Here is a 22,895-nt window from a genome sequence, read left to right as displayed (position 1 = left end):
GCAGCCATGCGTGCAAGACGCTCGCTCTGCCTGTGTTTGGATAGCCCCGCCAAGACAGCCCCGGGAGAGCTTTATGGACAGGTAACGACTCCACAACGGCCTCCAGAGAGAAAGAGAGAGAGAGAGAGAGAGAGAAATAGAGAGAGAGAGAGAGTCTACAAACCTACAAACCCAGCCATTCAACAGCACATACACTATACCTCCAAAATTAGCTAATTTAAATTGCACCCATTTCTACTGATTACAGACATGTGCAAATGCACACACACAGATTGTCTAATCCCTATAGTGAAATATTGCCAATAAAATAGGTATAACCCCTCCCCTAGACCTCAATAAGCCTCAATAAGCTGTGAATCAGTAGAACCGTGTTCTCTGGAATGATGATGATGATGCTCCATCTAATACTTTTTAGATGCATTGGGGAATTGGGGATGATGAGGCTGGATTGCATGTCAATCTCACTATGCCTCTGTAAAATTGAATAGCAAGCCTTATTTCCTGGACAGTACAAAAAATGACTCCAACTCCAAAACCAACAATGAACAAGCAGGTGTTCCAAAACTTTTGTCCGTCAGTGCTTCACTGTATGCTCTAGAGCCGCTGTAGAGGTGATGGTAGAAATGGGTCTGATGTCTCTAAAAAGTTTGTACACTCAGACGATTCTATATTTGGGCCCAGTCATGTGATAATGATGTAAAAGGAAGCCAAGCACTTTTGCCACAAACAGCTACACAGATCAACCATTCAGGTCACTGGCGGCGCACACACACACATATACATACGCATGTCTATATATACATATACGTAATACACTAGCTGGTTCTTTTTACATGCTGCATAATTTTTGGGCTATTTGGTTTTACAATGCTCACATACCTATATACTATATACCTATATACAATAATTATATTGTATTGACATGTATTAGCTACTTGTAGTAGATTACTTTTAGCTACATTAGAATTAAAACTTAATTTAATAATGTACACAATAGCCACAGGATTTCTTGTTAGTTAGCTACATTAGCTACTGACAGTAGCCTCCTATTAGCTAAAGTACCATTGAAACAAAAAAGAAAATAAATAGCTGTTGAAGTTTATATGATTCTTGTAATTAGCTTTTTACAGTAGATTCCTATTAGCGACATAAGCCTTTAGCTCTAGTGCTAAAAAAAAAACAGCACAAATAGGAATTGGTAAAATCTGTAATGTAAAAAGATTTTAATTTCACCAAGAAAAAAAAAATACATATTATTTAGCACAATCATAAAACCAAATTGTGTGTTTTAATAAATATTCAAGTCTATAAAAAAACCCTGAAACTATATAGTTTGTGCTGAGAATTAGTTGTTCAGCAGTGAAAATCATTATTTATAGATGAGAAGCAAAAATTAATACTACTGAAAGTTACTACTGTAACTTCTAATGAATTTTATTGGCTAACACACCTCTGCCTCTTATTAGTAAAGATGCCACAATCAGGTTGAGTTAAGCTATCGTATTTTTCTCACTATAAGGTGAACTTAAATCCTTTAATTTTACCAAAAATCATCAGTACGCCTTATAATCCAGTGCATTTTATGTATGAATTTTACAGGTCAGGTTGTAAGGAGCAGTAAAGCACTCTGCCAAATTGCAGTGTTATTCAGGAGTTTAGTTCTCCAGTACTGGAGCTGGAGTAGCATTAGCATTAGCCGCTAACCACTATTTCTCCGTTCAGAGGTGAGTATTACCAGTTTGTAGCCTGCTACTAACCTCAGCTAGCACTGCTGGAGTGATTAGCTGCTAATGCTAATGCTTCAGTCTAGTGCTGGAGAAATTTGGTAATCTAAGCTTACTGTAAATAAACGAAAGTGCTTTACTCACCCAAATAAACAGTTTTCAGGAGATAAATCTGTGTAGATTTACACACAGTGCTCGTTTGACTTTAAAATGTTTTGTTTACTTAGCTTAGCTCTACTTAACTAAGTTAGCTACCCCCCTCCACCTAGCAGTGAGACCTGCTGAATTAGAAGTTCCTTATAGTGTCTCGTAAAATATGCCTTATAATCTAGTGCACCTTATGTATAAAATAGACCAGAAAATAGCTGTTTATAGATAGTGCGCCTTATAATATGGTGCGCCTTATAGTGAGAAAATACGGTAAGTTAATAGTTCTTCAGTGAGACACAGTGACTCAAATGTGCTCTACCAAACAAATAACTGAAAAATTTAATTACTTATATTAAAATTGGAATAATATAATTTTGACCTCAATTAAGAGATATATTATGCAAAAAAAAAATCATAATATATATCACCCCATATACAACACATGTTTTTAGTATGATGTTGGTTAGCATGCACACAATAGCCATCATTCAACCATACAGAACTGTACTGTAATAACAAGCATAGCTCTAAATGAGACGAGCGGATAGAGCCGCTGCTGAGTTTCGTTCTTTTTTTTCTGGCCTGTTCGGAGACGCTTTAATTCACAAACGTAACAGACTGCAGGGCAGACTCGCTCACTGGCGGCCTGAGGAGGGATCCTGCCGTTGCCATAGCAGCATAGCCTCAGCTCCATGTGGGGGATACAAACACAGCCACACAGGCGTACGTAGAGCGTGCGCACACACACACATACACATTTTCTTTAACCCCCCGCAGTGAGGGAGCTGTTGTGAGACTGAGTGGCGTCAGCCGCCATTCCTGCCCATACCCAGCCCCGCAGCGCCTCTCTGCCAAACAAGAGTCAGTCTGCCTACACCACCAGCTCACCTAATACCACATTCTCCAACACTGAAATAAAGCCACCTCGTTAGCCTCCTCTCACTGTACTGCTGCGAGTTATAATCGCGCCATAACCGCCATCTCACAGCTATTATACTTTACTGTGAGCGAAGAGCCTATAAACTGACAGCCTTTACACGCCATTTACAGCCAACTGTTGCACTAAATCCTGCGTGAGGCAAGAGGAACAGACAAACGTTCACCTGACACTGTTTTACCAAGCATGATTTAGCACAAGTTTAGCTAGCTACTTAGATACATGTTAGCTAATGCTATATTAGCCTTGTATCATCAGTGCTAAATTATAGAAACAGTTTTAAAGTTAGTCCTAATTCAGTGCTAAATTGAAGAAACAAAATATTTGCACGACTTAAGGCAAAAAAGGATTAGCTATATGGTATAGAATGTCTAGCAAGTCAAGGATTAACAGTTCTACAAAGTTTTAAGCAAATGTTTCACTATTTAGCCATGAAGTTTACATATGTTACGTAGTTACGTAGGGTAGATTCCTTAAAGCTATATTAGCCTTCAATGCTAAACAAAATAAACAAAACTTTTTATTGTTTAAGGCAGAAAAGAGACAGCTGAAGAACATAAAGTGTCAGAAATGACAAAATATACACAATTTTATCAAGTTTACACAAAAACTACTGACTACAGACTAGCTTCAGGTACACTGTTTTTTAGCTAAGCTTTTTTAAGATAAACTTTAGTCAGTTTATTGATAAAAGAGTTAAACAGCCTCAAAAATCATATAAGAAAGTCTATTACTCTATTACTTACTCTATGCCAAAAGTCATGGGACAGCATCAGTATGTAAACTGATCATGAAGAGTTACCTCAGAGGACAGCTTGGGAATGCCAACACTTGTATAAGTTATGAGATGTTATCTTGTGATTGAGGTTGAACCGTGACCAGTGTGCTCATGGCAAGGCACTGTGAATTATGAGGCAAAGTTCCCATTTTGGGTACACATATAAATTTCTATGAATAATGTATGAACTGGAAATACAGCATGGGAGGCATTACTACCCGTGACCGGCAGAAATGAAATTTACCTTCAGTGCATAAGGGCCCACATTTTTTTGCTTCCATGGCACATGACGAAAGTTATGGGACATGATACTAGTGTAGCATTGCAAGTCCAAGTTAATTTATACAGTGATTGGTGTGGTACAGTGGATAACACTACTCCCTGCCAGTGAGCTACCATGTAGGATACTTGGGTTCAATTCCAGGTCTGGGTAACTATGCAGTGCTACACCAATAAGAGTCCTTGGGCAAGACTCCTAACACTACACTGGCCCACCTACATGCTGTAATAGGAGCACAATTGTAAGTCGCTCTGGATAAGAGCATCAGCTAAATGCCGTAAATGAAAATGTAAATATGTAAATATGATTAGATAAATGCACTGCTCACCATTACTAATAATGGTGTCAGGTTATTACACCTATAATAGCTATAATATATAATAGGTATAACAGACTAACACCATCAAAACACGTCAATATCAGTATCTATGCTTGCTTATAACAAGGAGTGCAAGTATGGTAGTGAACAGAACAAGCAAGTAACAAATCCAAAAGTCCTGTTTTTACGGGAATGATGCAGAAACCGCAAAATGCACACCCCCTCCTCTCACCGGCCCCCCAAGTCAACCTTATCCCTTACCCCCAAGATGACAACTTTTTTTTCGACCCAGGATGCAGTGGGGGGGAAGCCCTGATTCGAAGAGATATTTACGAGCCGGAGGAGAGTGTAATTTCCTGCCGGCCTCCGCTAGTTCCGCTGAAAAAACACAGCAGAGGAAGCACATTTCTCCTGGGAGACAACAGCCAGCGAGGCTCGCCGGCTCAGGCTCTTAAAGGGATAGGCGCGAGCAGCTTCATTCAGACCATGGTGAAAAACAAACCCCAGTGTGGAGGCTGTAGAAAGCTTTAAGCTTAAGCGAGGATTTAAGTCCAATGATGCAATGAATCCAGACTCTATTGTAAAGTATCTTTAATGAAATTCTTTAAAGATGCTAGCATCTATTTAGTCGTTAAAAATGTAACTATTTGAAGATATATTTATACATTGATTCACTCAGTTATTTTTAAGAGTAAAAGCTGAAAAAGAGGAGAAATAGAGACAAAAAGGAACACAGGTTTTAAATATATATACCATCTGAGATGGTAAACAAAGCTTCCTATTAAATACACTCACACATAGGCTTAATTACACAAAAGCAGAGTGGGCCTTAAGGGTCTCGCAAAAAAAAAATCTAAACAAGCTCATACCAATTAGAAAGAATCAACATCAACAACATTCTTTGTTGTTCGTTAGCCTTCTACACTTAGAGTAAGTGTTTTTTTTTGTAAAATCTAAAACACTGTTGAACTTTCTAAATGTGATAATCGTCTTCCTACTTCACATATGGAAGCTTATATTTTATTTTGTATGTCTTAAAGTGCTACAGTAATGCAGTAATGGAACAGGAGTGAGTTTCATGTCCCATGACTTTTGTCATGCTCTATAAAAGCCAAAGAATGCTGCACTGACCTGTGGAATATGTGTGTGGGGTGTCCTGCAATAAATGTGGATATGACTGTCTGTTCACATGGACAATTCTAACCAGATGCAGCCGGTCACGATCATTACCACCACTTTAGAAATGGAACCTCCCATCCACCTGGAACCCACTATTAGTCCTTGTTTAAACTTTGATCATTGACTCCGCCTTGCGACGTTAGCCAGTCACATGATAACACCTCAAAACTTATAAAGGTGTAGTTCTCAAGTTCCCAAGCTAGCTGTTGCATGAGGTAACACTTGATTGATTTATTTTGATGATCAATTTATTTAGCTTGCAATAATAATTTAGCTTGACAAATTCAAACTGAAGTTCAAAGCAGTGTTTGAATATCAGCCAATAAGAACAGAGACATTTACAATACATGTAGCAGTTTTAAAGTTAGATAAGCACTGAGAGCTGTAAAGCAGCGGAACTGTATTCTGTAATGATGATGATGGTTCTCCATATGATACTTTTGAACTGAATCAGTTGGGGAAATGGGGTTGATGAAACCAACATGAGGTGGTGATCAACCAACATCCTGAGCAAACTAATGCTTATGTCACTAAATGCAATGAGATCCTCACAGCAATTCTTCATAACAGTGTAACAAAAAAAAAACTTCCCTGGCTTTAAAAGAGAAAATTACTCCAACAAAAGCAGGGTAAAGTCCTTTTAATACTCCTGATATGAAAAGAAACAATCAATAAGTAGGTTTCCCAGTAATGTTGCCCATACATCTCTGGAAAAAAAAATAAGAGACGACTTAAAAATTATGAGTTTCTTTGATTTTACCAAATCGAAAACCTCTGGAATATAATCAAGAGGAAGATGGATGATCACAGTCCATCAAAGCAAGCTGAACTGCTTGAATTATTGCACCAGGAGTGACATAAAGTTTTCCAAAAGCAGTGTGTAAGACTGGTGGAGGAGAACATGCCAGTAACTATATTTTTATTTAGAATTTGGAAGGAATGTTGTCTGTAGTTTATAGAATAAAACAATGTTCATTTTACTCAGACATATACCTATAAATAGTAAAATCAGAGAAACTGATTCAGAAACTGAAATGGTCTCTTAATTTTTTTCTAGAGCTGTATAGTGTATGAATTATGACTGATTCTGTACTATATGCAGCAGTGAAAATGTGATAAATGTTGTTTTTAACATTTTAGTTCAAAATGAAGAAGTATGAGTGATAGAGTAGTTTGATAGCTTTACTGTGAGAGAGAGAGAGAGAGAGAAAGACAGAGAGAGAAAAAGAGAGAAAGAGAGAGAGTATTAAGGAGGGAAATTATTAGTTTATGGGAGGGTGCGCTGTTATCTCACTGAGCGTGCCTGTGTTTATATGTGTGTGTGTGTGTGTGTGTGCCTTGCCCTTAAGGGGGGTGGGAGGGTGTGCAGGTGTGTGTGCTTGCGTGTGGAGCGAGGCGAGGCGAGGCGAGCTCGGCACCCTGCCCTCCGCATCCACACCTCTCCCTCACTCAACCTGGCGTCACGCTTACAGGAATAAGGACTGGGTGGGGGAGGAATGGGGGGGGGGAGGCAAGCGCTCTGAGGGGCCTTCCACAGCTCCACTAGCAGCAAAGCAGATCAGACCTGTACTCATATATGTATAATACACTGTACACATCAAAATCACTGTATGAAAAGAACTGAGAAGCTTTTTAGTTAATTAATTAGTAATTAAGTTTACTAATAAAAGTGTTCAAATACATTTAACAGACTATTTCTGAACAAAAAACTCATACCTACAAAAAAGTAATATGCAAAAAAACATGCTCACCTTTTAATGTAAGTTAATGTAATACATTTTTTGTAAGTCATTTTAGACCGTTCTATTTATCCAGTCATAATAAAACTTATGATAGTATGAAAGAAAGTAAAATAATACAAAATGTACGAGACTGTGTTGTTCCTACAAAGACAATTTACACATGGACGATATGTTTTTTTTACAAAAAATGAGTAGTAGTAGCAGTAGTAAGCTCTGGAATATAATCAAAAGAAAGATGGATGATCACAAGCCATCAAACCAAGAATTTTGCCAAGAGTGGCAAAAAGTTATCCAAAAGCAGTGTGTAAGACTGGTGGAGGAGAACTTGCCAAGATGCATGAAAACTGTGATCAAAAACCAGGGGTATTCCACCAAATATTGATTTCTAAACTCTTAAAATTTTATGAATATGAACTTGTTTTCTTTGCATTATTTGAGGTCTGAAAGCTCATCATCTTGTTTGTTATTTCAGCTGTTTCTCATTTTCTGCAAATAAATGCTCTAAATGACAATATTTTTATTTGGAATTTGGAAGAAATGTTGTCCATAGTTTATAGAACAAAACAAAAATGTTAATTTTACTTGGTTTGTTGACAGAATGCACCAGTAGAAGCAGATTTTACTTCTTACAGTAATTTTAACTTAAAATTGCCTGTATTTCATCCACTTAAACTGGACTAACTACACTCTTTATAATGAAACATGCAGTTGGTCAAAGTTCTTTAAGCCCAGACGATTTCTACAACCTTATATGATCAAAAAAACATATTGTTTATCATAAAAAGAATCATCATATTGCCCTCAGCTTTCGTGGGGTTTATGAAGACATGAGTCATACATCATGCATTGAGCATACAAGCATAGATAACAGTCATACAAAGGGAGGGGGCCCAAGTTCAGCTTCACTGCGGGTACATTTCAGTCTGAAACTATCACCCATGCTTCAGTGTACACTCTGTATGCCATATGACTCAGAATGTGTGATTTGGTGTGATTTCCATGTTGATCATTAGATTTCGTATCTTCTCTCGCCATACCACCAGATGATAGGTTTTTAGATTTTAGATTTAGAAAAAAAGTCCTAAGCTAAAAGGTTTTATTACTTTTTTTAAAGAATTGTGTTATGAAAAACAGAACTTTTCACACTTTTAAAAGCAAAATGTTAAATTTACTTTGTAAATATTGTTATATTGCATACATATTAGAACAAAAAACTAAGTAAAAAATAAGTAATGTTACAGGAAACACCAAAAATATTCTTAACTTTCAATGAACGTCAGGGTAAGGAGATTTAATTAAAGTCATCTGTGGCATTCCTTTTGATCTGTTGTTCATGAACTGTTGACACAATCTAAAAAAAAAAGCATCTGCTGTGTTTAAATAATAGTAAAATCTATTTTAAAACATCTGTTTTAATACATAAAGTAACCAATCTTATTAAATAACAATATATAACATATCTACCTATTCACAATGTAAAGAAGTTTAGTTCCAGTCATTCACACTAATGTTGTAAAAAGTGTTTAATTATTGCTTTTAGTTTTTTGTTTTTTTTTTCTAATTGACTAGCCAATCAGAACAGAGGTCATTCATATACAGTGTCTTAAAGGTACAGTAAGACAAATAGCAGTAGAGTCATGTACAAATAAATTACAGCTATTTTTGGCACATTGACATAAGTCAAATTTTAAATTCAGTAAAGAATATCTAGATTATATATACAGCTCTAAAAAAAAAAATAAGAGACCACTTCAGTTTCTGAATCAGTTTCTCTGATTTTGCTATTTGTATGTTTGAGTACAATGAACTATGCTGTTTAATTAAAGCATTTATTTGCAGAAAATGAGAAATGGCTAAAATAACAAAAAAATGACGCAGAGCTATCAGACTTCATATTCATAAAGTAAACATTTAAGAGTTTATAAATCAATATTTAATATGAAATAACCCTGGCTTTTATTCACAGTTTTTAAGCATCTTGGCATGTTCTCCTCCACCAGTCTTACACACTGCTTTTGGATAACTTTATGCCACTCCTAGTGAAAAAAGTCTTCCTTTTGATTATATTCCAGGGGTTTTCTGGATTTTTTTTTGTTTGTTTTATGTTCTGCAAAGACTTGATTTGAACATCATTTACTTATGAATGTATAGCAGAATTAGATCAGGGTTTTGTTTTTTTCTAAGAGGGGGAGACTGATCAGACAGTGATCAGACCAAAAAACTACCAGAAAGCTTCTTCAGTGTCCCTTCTAAAATCACTATCTATGAGCCAGATAATATCCAGGCTCCACACAACTAAGCCATAGGTGTTTATCTCCAGTTCTGGCTGTAGCGCTCATCACAAGTTTACCTGTATCACTCAAACACCTCCAGCTTATCTAAACCGCCTTTGCCTTGCGTGCCGCACACCCAGTAATCACCAGTAGCCACGCTCAGTAGCTCAGTAAGCCTCTTACACCCTTCCCTCCAGATTAACCGTTAGAGGCGACGACAGATGCGCTCACTTCAGATAAAAACACAGCACCTGTGCGTACAGATTCAGCCGCCTTAGACCCAGGCAGACGCCTGTGTGCCCACACTTCCAGACACACCCACACTCTTCCATACACACACACACAAACACACACACACGCTAGCATGGAAAATGCTGACACCCACTCACACAGAGGTAGAGGGGATGGCTAGTTTCTAGTTTCTAAAGAAGCTAGTCAGTATTAGCAGATGACAACAAAGAGATACGGAAGATATGCCTCAAAGCTAATAGCTTAGCCATTCATATTACTGATTAACTCCAGGATATGATCTGTGATCAGTAACTCACCCCTAAAAAAAAAAAAATAATGTAGTTTCTAGTCAGTGTGATACTTTAGCTGCTGCCTCCTCTTTCTCTGTGTCCCTCAGTGACTCTGAGTCTGAGTTCTCAGACTAAAAACTTGTTCCCAAACCCTGTTTCAAGTTTAATCTCTTAACTGTGCAATTTCAAAGAAGGTTACATCACGTGTAGCACTTCTCTCGGCTTACTGACTCAGTATTTAGCAGATGAGATCATTAGCAAGTTGGCTATCTAGAATCAGATCAAGCTGTTCTCTCAACTCAGGTTAGGAAAACTAAGAATGTTTCACAGTAAATCAGTATTTATCTGGTTAGCTCATGAGCAAGTTGGCTAACTTGCTAACTATTTAGCATAACTTCTAGGCTATTCGCTCAGTTGAAGTTAGGATAGCAAAACTTTTTCACAGTGATTGTATCTGGCTCTAAATAGCAGTGTTACTGCTAACTCAGAATAAAAAGGTGACAGGTTCATCACTCAGTCACACATTGTGGTATTTAATTTTGAGTTAAGCTTTTTGTTAATCCTGATGGAGTAAACTCTGGTGAGTGAGTTTAACTGAATTATTGGTTTATTTCGAACAGGAAGTAGTCTCAGCCACTTATTAGAACACGAACGGAAATCACTTAACTCCGCTAATTATGCTTCTGCATTAAAGTACACGGAAATGTGATAAAAATCTATTAGCTAAATAACATGATTATATTTTCTGTAACTCAGTATTTACCTGGTTATCACATTAGCAAATGTGCACTTCACTTGCTTACTAGCATAACACCTAGCTAATCTATCAGCTATCCTTTGTAAGGAGGGGTTTATAAAAGACTGATAACTGTATTTTAAATTGATTATGTGTAAGTTATTGAGCAGCACTACACACACTTTTTTCATTTTCTTGATACTTTTTTAAAATAAAATATAATTTGCCAAATGCTCATACTTTGCTCTTTGTTGGTTGTCCTGTTTGCAGTAATTACAAATGCACTTTGACAGAAAACAGAAGTTTACTCTGGGTGCTGGTGTTATTTCCAACCAAAATGATAAAAAATGGCATAATTACGAGCTCCATATTTATAACTATGAATTTCAATGGTGGATTTTCAAGGTATATTTAAGTATTTTTTTCTGGACATTATCTTTTGTATAAATATGAAAAATGCCTGCATTCCCATCCCCACTATTGCCTACTTGTGCCTGAATCAACTATTGTTCAAATTGCTTTCCACAAAAGCTGACTGGCCACAGCCTAAAATGCCTTTTTTTACTTTTTAATTTTATTTATATTCTTATTAAATTTTTTACAGGGGCATACAATTTGAGATAAAACATGTAAAATTGTTTTTTTTTTTTTTTTTACATTAATTTACATTCGAAATGATATAAGATAATTTAACTATAAATGCTATTAAGGCTAATTTTTAGTTTTGGTAAATTAGTAAATATTTATTTATTAATGCTCAGTGACATTCATTATTACCAGCTGCATGACTTTAAAGATTTTAAACATTTATACACACACAGTCCTATAACCAACCAGAAGAAAAACATACCCAATGTTGGCCAAGAGCCAGTTAAAAAACTAGCCAACCAGCAGGTCTTGAGCTAGATTTGTCTGTGTGTCATCAGTATCCTCTTTAAAAAAAGGCCACCCTAAGTTAGCTCACTAGTACACTGACTTTCTGACCTGTTAACAAGAGCAATATCTGCATTCGCTAACTCTCATCACATCTGACATCTAACCCATCTCTCTGCTGACTGACTTTAAAATGACAGAGAATCTGAAAGAATTCAACTAAATATTCCACCAAAAATCAGCATTAATGTGGTTAGCTCATTAGAAAGTTAGCTTTAAAACTATTAAGCTACAGAAATGCTTTAGCTTAGCTTCCTGACTAAAAGTCACAAATAGGCAACCATTCAAGTAAAGTAAAAAAATAGCATAAAGAGTTGCACTAACTATGTTCAAGACACAAAAAACTGTTCTTTGGCTGCTCTGAGTACTGCTAGCAACACAAACGAAACTAAAACTAGCCTCGATACACATTAGCAATTAGCTTTTAAACTGTTCCTACATTCCTAAATTGCAGCATTGCTTTAGCCTAGCTTCCTGACTTATACTCTTAATAAGCAAACACTCAAGGACTGTGACAAAAAGAGTTTTTCTGACAAAAACTGTCATTTGACTGCTTAGCATCCGGCTAGCAACATGACTGTGAAACCTAACCTCACTACACATTAGCAATTAGCAGCTTTAAACTCTTCCTACTAAGTTGTAGCATTGCTTTAGCCTAGCTTCCTGACTTACAGTCTTAATAAGTCAAGGTAACAAAAAGAAAGTAACGAAAAGTGTTTAGCTGACACGAATTCGAGACAAAACTGTTCAGTGGCAGCAACAGGGGCCTGCTAGCAACACGTATCTAAAATCTAGCTTTACTACACAACAACTCACTAACATCGTGCCACTGCTGTGTGATACAGAGCTCATGCAAGAACCATGGACCTAGATGTGCTTAGATTTATTGTAGTTTTGCTGTTTTCCACTGCACAAATCCTCACCACTGGCAGCAACTCTGAGCTTAGCGACTACTTCAGTACTTTTTTAACTGTGAAAGTGCTTTTTCTTCAAATCAGCCTGTAGAAAGCACATGCCAAACCCTAGAACTTCCTGTGGTTTATTCATTCTGACAATATTTCTGTTCTTATCTGCTTTCTTGAAATGTATATTTATATAAATCACCAATTTGACCAATTTAAAGCTTCAACTATACAGACTGCATTTTCAATAGCGCAGTTCAATACAAAACCAATTTATTACAAAACAACACATAGATAAATGGGTCATAAAACTCATTAGAGAGAATCAGAGCCTTACCACAGGAGATGAAATTCGACACCCAGGGCAGTCGCAGATCGGAGGATGCACCTGTAAGATTCCTTTAGACATAAGTGTCTTCAGACTTTTCCCTGCGACAAACACAAAAACAGAGCATTTTAGAACTTTTGGAGACATTCTTACAGGTGCTTCTACCCTCAAGAGTACATATTCAGTACCTTTAGAGAGGGAATATTATTTTCCTATGGCTTCCACTGCTCTTTTTAAGAGTGTAGAATTGTGTTTTATATCTTTTTAATCCTATATTGATGTCAGGCTTTTTAGTTTATTTATCTAATTAAAAACTGAATCTATGTTCAGTATAAACATAATATATATAGCAAAGTAAGCGTAGAGTACCGTATTTTAGTTGAAAGTCATTTAAAGCACACAGTTGGACTTTCTGAGCCATGATGTAGCACAGAAAGTGCATTTACAATACATCACCACTGTATGGAATGAAAAGGAGGTGAAAAATATACTTATGTGGTAACATTTTACAATAAGGTTCACAAATATTAGTATTTACGACAGTAATGATTAATAAAAGTAATTAATAACATTTATTAACTTTAAGTGATTTAGAATGTTGTACATAACAATTCATTGAGACATCAGAGAAAAAAATATGATAATAATATATTAACTAGTGTCAAGTTATAATTAGTTAAGACAGTAACCTTGTTCTTACATAATGTAAATTATGTAATTGTTCTTTATGTTGTGTCAAAATGCCATTATTAATTGACAAATACAAATAATTAATAAAGTTCCCAATATTGACTTTCACTGAACGTCAGGAAGTTATAAGTTTAGGAGATGTGTTTTTATTTATATATATATTTATATATTTGACCTCTTCAGAAAGATACTAATTCATACACATTTCTGAATTCTTTATAGAATTGCTTTCATAATACATACAGTACACTTCTGAACTGGTCAAAAACAGCCATCCCATCCCAATACAATCTAATATACAAGAGGGGCTTTTAAATAAACTACTATAACATATATGGGAGCAACACATTTTAACTCCTTCAAAAGTTTAATAAAAATGTTAATGTCCACTTTAATATCTGAATATAACCCACCTGTCTTAAAACTGTTCACAAATACAACAAAAAATGCACTTGTTCAGTTTATATCACATATATTCACATAAGCGTTTGAGCCCTTCCAATAATTAACCATGCATCATCCATATCTGCCTTTTCTTTTTTAATTTTAACTTTTTTACAGTACAATACTACTGATTACTTTATATACTTGAAATATCATCTTTCTTTATTCATAAAAGCATTTTAAAAAATAACTCACAATAATAAAGAAAAAAAATCTTTCTTTGCCCAAAAAAAGAACATTTGTTGATATATGGTTATTCGTTGGAAGGACTCCAACCTATTATGTATTAAAATAATTAAACTATGAATAAAACAGTGCAGGATGTCCTGTAATAAGACATGCACAACTCCATTAATCACATTCTGAGAGCAAACACAACCCTACCAAATTCCCATTTCCACTAAAAACCTAATGGTCTTTTCCAGCATTTAACTGCCCTACCAAACATATTTCAGACAGAAAAACCTTAAACCACCCTAAATCAGGACAACAACAATACCAACACCAACAAATCTTAACTAAATCTAACTGTTATTCTTAATACTGAGGTAATTATTAATTAACTACAGATTATATGAGCTCCAGGTCGTCCTACCTGCTGCTTGCTGTTCTTGCTTGATTAGCTGTGCTGCGCAGCTGTGCCTTAAGACCCTGCTCACACCTACTATATCCCTCTCCACTCCTCTCATCACCAACTTTTCAAGCCCCTATGATTCGGTTTCCACGCGCGCCTCCTCCAAGCCACCCAAGCACCAACCATGCTCTCCATGCACATGCCTCACCAAACGCAGCGTTCTCCAAATTACGCAGTAGAGTTCAGCTTCAGCTTCCTCCCCAGCCCGCACACACACACCGTGCTCTGCCTCTGCGCTCCGGTGGATGAATGGGGCAGAATGTGCTTTTCTCTTTTACGCAGCTTTGAGCAACAAAAAAAACACCACCACCCTCCCCAGTGCAGTGCAGTGCAGCTGCGGCGATGCCCAGTAACCCTTTTATGGCCAAATAACGCGCCCTCCAGCTCGGTTTCAAAGAGATCGAGGCTCGTTTCCAAAGTTTGCAGGGTTTCAAGGGTTTGACATATAAAAGAGCCCTGTTAAGCGCGGCGCGTAAAAGTCTACTACAGCCGTCAGCGCGTCGTTTTAAAGTCGTTGGCTGGAAACAATCCAAAAAGAGAGATTACGGCGTTTTAAAGTGCATATACGAAGCAAACTAAACTAACCCTAGCACTTAGCCTAGTGGAAAAAAGTCTAGGTTAAGACTGGGATTTGCTGATTGCTAGATTTAGGGGGTTTAAACTGGTCTATGGTGGTCAACCAGCATGGTCTTGCTGGGATGCTGGTCATCAAATCCAAACACAAACATAAACATACCATGTTTGGAATCTACAAATGTAAGCAGTTTGCATAGTTTACAATAGTTTACAATAGTTTTACGCCCCAAAACTACGACAAATTACGCGCGTTTCCATTCCCCTTCTCCATACCTTTGTGCCGGATGCTCCTCTTCCAGTCCTTGGCTGTCTCCCTGCCGCTGACGAACTGGAACTCGTTGGGGGTGAGCCACTCGCCCCGGTACTTGATGGAGGGTCCCTTGCTGCCCTGGCACAGTTTGCTGATATACAGCAGCGCCTTGTTCTCGCCGCACTCCACCTCGATGCACGGCTCGCCGCTGTCGAAGAAGGGCTGGAAGTCCGGCACCGACGAGAACCTCTCCAGCATGAGGTCGTCGGCGTGCGGCGGGCGGTGCAGCGAGGCGGCTGCCGCGGCGGCGTGTGCTGCGGCCACGGCGTGAGCGGCGGCAGCAGCGGCGGCGGTGGCGTCGTGCAGTCCTAAGTAGGTGCGAGGCGCCAGGACGCGGTCATAGGGCGGCGGGTGCGGGGTGACCACCGGCAGCGCGGCGGCGGTTGGGGGCGCAGCGTAGACAGACTGCCGGTGGAAGGCGGCCAGGGCCATGTCGTCTCCGTCGGCGCGCTCCCTCTTCACGGCGGGCATGCTGTCCCAGTGTCCCTCGTCGGTGGTAGTGGTGGAATAGGTGGTGGTAGAGCTGATGTTGCTGTCGATGCTGTCGGAGTCAGTGTCGTCGGTGCTGGTGGTCGCGGCGGCGGCGGCGCTCGGGCTCAGAGGTGCAGTGGGCGCAACGGCGGGAGCAGCGCCCTCCGAGTTGGGGCTAGTACCGGCCATCCCGTCCACAACAGCGGCACGAGCAGAGGCGGCGCGGACATTGCTGGAGGTTCATTGGATGGATCCCTCTCGCGTGCTCTGTGCTCCGTGCTCGTATACTCCGCTCTTATCTTATCCACACTGTGTACTTACTATACGCTGCCGGCTGGTGATCTCCGCGCGCGCCCTGGATGAATGGATGGCTGGCAGACAACTTTCATCCACAGCTGCTCCAGAACTTCTCTTAGCTACTCCTCCTCCTCATCATCACCAACATCCTCATCATTAGAAGTACCACAACAAGCAGCAGGTGGTGGTGGTCCAGCCCGCGCGTAACGCAGCCAGCCCCCCTGCTGGGTTCACACTCTTGCAAAAACACACATGCTGCCGACCAATCCAAAAAAAGTAATGAATAATAAAATTTTCTTAAGAAAAAGTTCTTATTTTTGACAAAACCAACCCAGAACAGCAGCGCGGTTCCTCTCCAGCCGGTTATAATAAAGTATCAGAGTGCAGGAGAGAGTGTAGAGTTAACGGGACGTTCCCCCGCTCCGTTCCCCCGCTCTGTTAACCCTGTGCACTCCGGTAAAGTCACGCTTTAGTTAGACCCAGACCAAACAAGATCTGCGCTCTCCGCCGCCGCTTCTCCAACTTGGCCCATTTAAACAGCGGAGGCAGCGCGAGCGCGGAAAGGCGAGGGGGGCTCGCGACGGACGGAGTTGCGTAACAATTTCCAGCCGCCAGAGCAGAACAGAGCAGAACAGAGCTGAGCAGAGCTGAACATCCTGTCTACAGTATTACATCCATACAGACCTATACACTGAACCTCACATTCACTCTAAACCCCCTAATAAAGAGAGAAATACTTTATTACACTTATAGCACAGTACTAATTACATTAGCTGAATAGTGGGATGTGTATAAAAGCAAGTAAAGACAGATAAGACAGAGTATGTAGTTTAAGAGTTACAAGCAAATACGTTTGTTTTGTTTGTTTAAAAAGATGGCATTGGGTACATCAGTTAAATGCATACAAGACTTATGCTAAGAATTATTTTTACTATTAGTATTTTTTATTATAAACCATATTTTTTGTTTGTTTGACATGCCATATTTTATGTTTGTTTGTTTATTTTTTTATTATTTAATTGAGAGAAATTAGGTGTGTCAGTTAAATGCAAACAACAACGCTTAGACTTTGTTAGTTTTTTGTTTGTTTGTTTGTTTGTTTGTTTGATATGCCATATTTTATGTTTGTTTATTTATTTAATCTTTTAGTTGAGAGTGCATTAGGTGTATCAGTTAAATGCAAACAATAAGGCTAAGACTTTATTTTATTTTGTTTATTTGATATACCTTATATTTTGTCTGTATGTTTGTTTGATATTCCATATTTTATGTTTGTTTGTTTATTTCTTTAATCATTTAATTGAGAATGCATTAGGTGTGCCAGTTAAATGCAAACAACAATGCTAAGACTTTATTAGATTTTTTTGTTTGTTTGTTTGGTATGCCATATTTTATGTTTGTTTGTTTTTTTGTTTGATTATTTAATTAAGAGGCTATTAGGTGTGTCAGTTAAATTTAAACAACAAAGCTAAGACTTTATTAGTTAAGTAGTTAGCTTGATGGTCTGTTTGTTATGCAATATACATTTTTTATTATTATTTAATCGAGAGGGTGTTTTTTGTGTCATAAGACTTTGGTTACAATTTTTTTTGTTTGTTTGACATGTCATATTTTAAGAGTTTGCTTATTTGTTTGATTTTGTGAGAGGGCATGTAGGTGTGTGAGTAAAATTATTATTTTTTTGTTTGTTTATTTATTTTATTGTATTTTACTGTAGGTTTTTCAGTTACATTCTCATATAACTTCTTGCACATATTTATTTATGATTTATATAATTGAGAGCCTGTTCATGTGTCAATTACATGCATATAATTATGCTAAGACTTTGTTCACATTTTTGCTTTTTACTTTGTGTTTTTATCTGTTTATTGAATTGTTAGGTTACGTATGTCAAACAAAGAAAACATAATTTACATTTACAATATTGTACAATGAGGGCATATAAGTGTGCCCATTACAAGTTACATTAATAACACAAAGCATTCTTTTACACTCTTGTTTGTTTGTTTAATTGAAAGGGCATGTAGGTTTCTGACGTACAAACAGTCAGAAGTGTGGATACACACTTCCTGTGCAAGTGAGTTACATTTTGGTCTTCCTTTTCTGAGGCAGGCCTGATGAGAGCAAGTTTTATCATAATGTTTTTGATGGTCTTTGCGACTGCACTTGAGGATACTTTCAAAGTTCTTGAAAAGTATTTTTTTCCTTACTTAGTTGAGTAGTTCTTGCCATAATATGGATTAAAACTTTATTCAAATAGAGCTATTCACTGTATACCACCTCTACCTCTTCACAACTTTACAACTGATGCTCTTAAACACATTAAGTAATTAACTCTTGACAGGTTTAGCACAGCTGTTAACTAAAAGTCATTCCAGGTGCCTGCTTTAAAGAATCTAAATTATAAAACATATTCAGGTTTGTTCATTTTTTTTTGTTTACTAATTCATTCCAAATGTATTTTTTTCCATAGTTTGAATTAGTATTAATTAACAATGCAGAAAATTTTAAAATAATGAACAAAAAAAAACAGAATTTAAGGTGGGTCCAAACTTTTGATTGGTACTGTATTTATTTGTTTATTTCCTTGAGAGGACGTATATTTCCACTGCATATTTTATTTTATTTTGTTTCCTTTATTTTGTTCACTTATACGTTTATTTAATTATTTATTTCAAACAATTGATGCATTTTTGAACTGTCACCTTTGTTAACGATGTTAAGGATGACCCCTTAGGTTTGTATCTAAGCCTTTTTGGTTTTGTAGAGTCTGCCGTCAACTAGCGCAGTGTACACAACCATTATCATGGACAAAAGAAGGTAAACACATGACCCAATAAGTATTTTTTTTATGACTGTATTTTATGAGGGTTTCTGGTATTCCTGTGAACACAAAGTATGCACCCAAGCACCCCCTATCGGACTTAGCGTCATGTAGTAGCCAAATTAGAGTCAAATGCTAAGCATTTTTAAATGGGTAAAAATAGGGGGGCACTCGTCCAAATACCAGGATGGCTCTACGATGTATGTCTGTCAGTAGCTAATTATCTTTATAAGCTACAGCTTTCATAAAATGTTCAAACGAATGCAGACACCACTTATTATTAATTGATATAGCTACTTTAAGGAACACTGATTGCAGGCACTAATCTTTCTACCAAGGCGCTGCCAACAAAACTGAACACTCTGTTACAGCCATTCACGAGTCCAAGGTCACCATGCCCAGTGCCAAGCGTTGAATAAAGAAGCATGCCCCAGTGTCTGTTTGGAGGACCAACATTTACCAGCTATATCTAGACCCAACAAAAATCGCAGGTGCAAACTTAAAAAAAAATTTTAAAAGAACCCCTCCCTTCGTCCATTGTCTGTGCAGGTTTACTCCAGGTACTTCCCAGATTTCTCCCACCTCACAAGAAATTAGGTGGTACTAGCTGTTAGTGTGCACCCTGTCCAGAGGGTATTCTTACCTTGCTATCAATGGTTCCTGGGTAAAACAAGGCAATAATGTCTTGTCTTGACAGGCACCCCGTTTGAGGGTATTCCTGTCTTGTACTCAATGATTCCAGGTAAGACAAGACAATAATGTTCAAGGGATATTCCTGCCTTGCATCCAACGATTCCGGGTAAAACAATGTCTTGTCTTCTTGTCTTGTCTTGACAGGCACCCTGTTTGAGGGGTATTCCTGCCTTGCACCCAATGATTCCAGGTAAGACAAGACAACAATGTCCTGTCTTTTTTTCTTGACAGATGCCTTGTGCCCAGTGATTCAGGGTAAGAAAGACAACAATATCTTGTCTTGTCTTTTCTTCATGTATTGTACTGACAGATGCCCTGTACAAGGGATATTCCTGCCTTGCATCCAATGATTCCAATGATTCCAAGAGAACAATGTCTTTTCTTTTCATCTTGTCTTGATAGACACCTTGTCCAGGGGGAATTCATGTCTTGCATCCAAAGATTCCAGGTAGAAGATGACAACAATGTCTTGTCTTCTCGTCTTAACAGGTGCCCTGTCCAAGGAGTATATCTTCCTCGTGCCCAGTGATTCCGGGTAAGACAAGACAACAATGTCCTGCCTTGTCTTGACAGGTAACCTGTCCGGAGGGGTTTCCTGTCTTGTGCTTGATGATTCTGAGTAAGACAAGATGACAGTGTCTTGTCTTGCCCTGTCTTCTTGATTTGTCTTGACAGGTGCCCTATATAGGTAATATTGCTGCATTCTGCTTAATGATTTCATTTGCTACCATAATCAGAAGGAAATGGGTGTGAAGATTGATGAATTGATCTTCAGTTATCTTCAACTATTCAGTTGTGTCCAAGCTTTAGGAGTGGAAAGATAGAAGAGGGAAAAAGCCAGGAACCACTGGTGATTCCAAGGTGATTAAGAGGTTAATGCATGTATGCCACCCCTTGACAGATGCCACAGGAACCAGATCATCAATGTTATTCACTTCACCTTCCATGTTTTTGATGTGATGGCTGCCGTTTGTGATGATAATAGTGACACTTGCCAAACATACCAAAAGAAAAGCTAGCTGTCCCTCATACTATTCTGAAATCTAAAATCAGCCTTCTGAACACAAACACACAGCAGTCTGGGGCATCCCTGCAGATACACCTCAAGGTATGACTAAAACCTATAGTCTATTTGCATATCCACAGTGTTTCGGCACAAAAGGTCAGGGTCCCTCAGGCTTTATTTCTCATACTGAACTCATAGACCATGTTGTACAGTAAATACACAGTACTTTTGGCTACTCTCAGAGTTACTTCAGCACAATACGGGGGACATAGGGGTCTTTTGTTCCAGCTTCAATAGATGCATCGGCTGCTCCACCAACGCTTTACACGAATCAAGCATATTAAAGCATCTCTAAGATTCTAATCTGACGAAACTCAGCGAAATTCAGGAAGTCAACATTGCCTCCACAATCACACATCAATCAGACGACTGGAACAAATGTAAAGGTCAGGAGGTTCGGAGAGATTATTGTGCATCTGTAGGAGATCCCTGAAACCTAAAGTGTGAGGATCCCCCTATGGGGCTTACCCCTCGCCCACTCACACCCACAGGCTTCATCAGAATCATGAGGGAGTGTGAGTCACAGTTTCCTCTGCACACTCAGAGTGCAACGTTTACGAAAGAGGGGTTCCCCTTAACTCACAGATGATAGCAGTGCTCATCCCACGGACTGGGTTCAGGAAAGGGTTCCCCTGAACTTTTTGGTCTCGAAAAACACTGCACTTCTGCACATTCATCCTTTATCGCTCTTGCATTTAGATATGAGAGTGGCAGCCGCCCACTCGGCATAAGCAACACATTCGCTTTTCATTTTATCGCAGTTTTTGCAGGAAATCTGAACTGCTGTCACAGTCTAGCCTTTATCTAAGTCTGTAATCTTTTAGATATGTTTTAGTAAACTAAACCTTTTTTAATGGAATATTTTATTAGCAGTGGGGAATTATTAAATTTATTAGGGCCTTGTAGGCCTTCAGAAAATATCTAATGATTTCTGTGGATTAGAAAATACACATCTGTTATTGTTAATTCAGCAGAACAAGGCTTTTATTTAAACTCAGAAAATGTATTTATTCATATATCCATTAAATTATCAGTTCCTCTTCATCTAGATGAGCCAGTCCATCACAAGGCTAGGCTACGGTTAGTTGAATGGTTGGTTGGCAACAATAGTTTTTGAACAGTTTTAAAACTCCAATTGAAACATTTTCCAATCAAAGTTTTGTTTCTTGTGGCATCTGTAAGTACATACAGTCAAGCAAGCTCTCCCATTGGTTGGGACTTCACAAGCAGAACTGAAGACCGAATGTAAGCTTACTTATTAACATACATGAATATGGAACAACAAGTTCTAACTATAGGCCTTCAGGAAATGCTACCTATCTCACTGATAGTGGCTAAAAATTGCATCTTAACCAGGAGTCTGTGACAAGGCTATTTACTACAAAACACTCTTCACCAAAATATTCATAAACATAAAACATATACTGTCCTTAAAATGTATTTAACAAACTTTTAATGCCCATGTTTAATCTACAACAGACCAAGCTGGCCAACCAGCCTGGTGACAAGTTGTTTAAACAGCTTGCTCACCAGTGCAGGGTATGTTTTTTGCATTGATGAACAGATTTTTTAAAGATCTTGACCAAAAATAACCATCTTAGACCATCTAAAACCAGCTCCCAGCAAAAGGTTGTTTTAAATTGGATTTTTTTTGCAGGGAATTAGAATTAAAAACCAAATATAAACGCTGTATTTTTTGAATGAATTTAACTATGATATAAACCATAGATTATGATTTATTATACATAATTAAAGTCATTTATTACAGGTTTAACATAAGGTTTGATGAATGTGACAATCAACCAACCTTTCTAGAACTCTGTAGCTCTATTTTATAGCTAGGGTTACACTTCAATGCACATACCTCTGTTATACAGCAGTTCTTCCTTCCAATGTAAACACTATAAAACACTTTCATTCATTACCCATCATTCATTCAACACTCTATAAATTGTAATGTATTTAAGTATACCAGATTTAAGTAGACCAGCGGGATTTAATGTTTGTTTTGGATGTATTTTTCCCAAGTTTAGTGTTTTCCTATTGCCACCCAGTAGCTGGAACTCCCCATTAACACAATGCAACCAA

The 22,895-nt window shown here is 37.9% G+C and overlaps 1 protein-coding gene across 3 annotated transcripts in view; it reads right to left on the bottom strand.

Moving 5' to 3' along the window:
* Positions 1-16,763, bottom strand: part of samd11 (sterile alpha motif domain containing 11) — a 94,881-nt gene extending 78,118 nt beyond the window's left edge. For 2 of the 3 annotated variants that reach the window (XM_007246278.4, XM_015605083.3), the window contains exons 1-2: positions 15,420-16,762; positions 12,812-12,903 (exon numbers count right to left, since the gene is read on the bottom strand). In XM_007246278.4, the coding sequence (XP_007246340.3) occupies positions 12,812-12,903; positions 15,420-16,116 (789 nt within the window). In that variant the 5' untranslated portion in view covers positions 16,117-16,762. Of the gene's footprint in view, positions 1-12,811; positions 12,904-15,419 lie in introns of all 3 variants that reach the window. The other variant, XM_007246279.4, reaches the window with a different exon arrangement.
* Between the last annotated feature and the right edge of the window lie 6,132 nt (positions 16,764-22,895).

This window comes from Astyanax mexicanus, chromosome 13 (assembly GCF_023375975.1).
Source record: "Astyanax mexicanus isolate ESR-SI-001 chromosome 13, AstMex3_surface, whole genome shotgun sequence".
Taxonomy (NCBI): domain Eukaryota; kingdom Metazoa; phylum Chordata; class Actinopteri; order Characiformes; family Acestrorhamphidae; genus Astyanax; species Astyanax mexicanus.
This window is presented reverse-complemented; position numbering and strand designations above follow the sequence as displayed.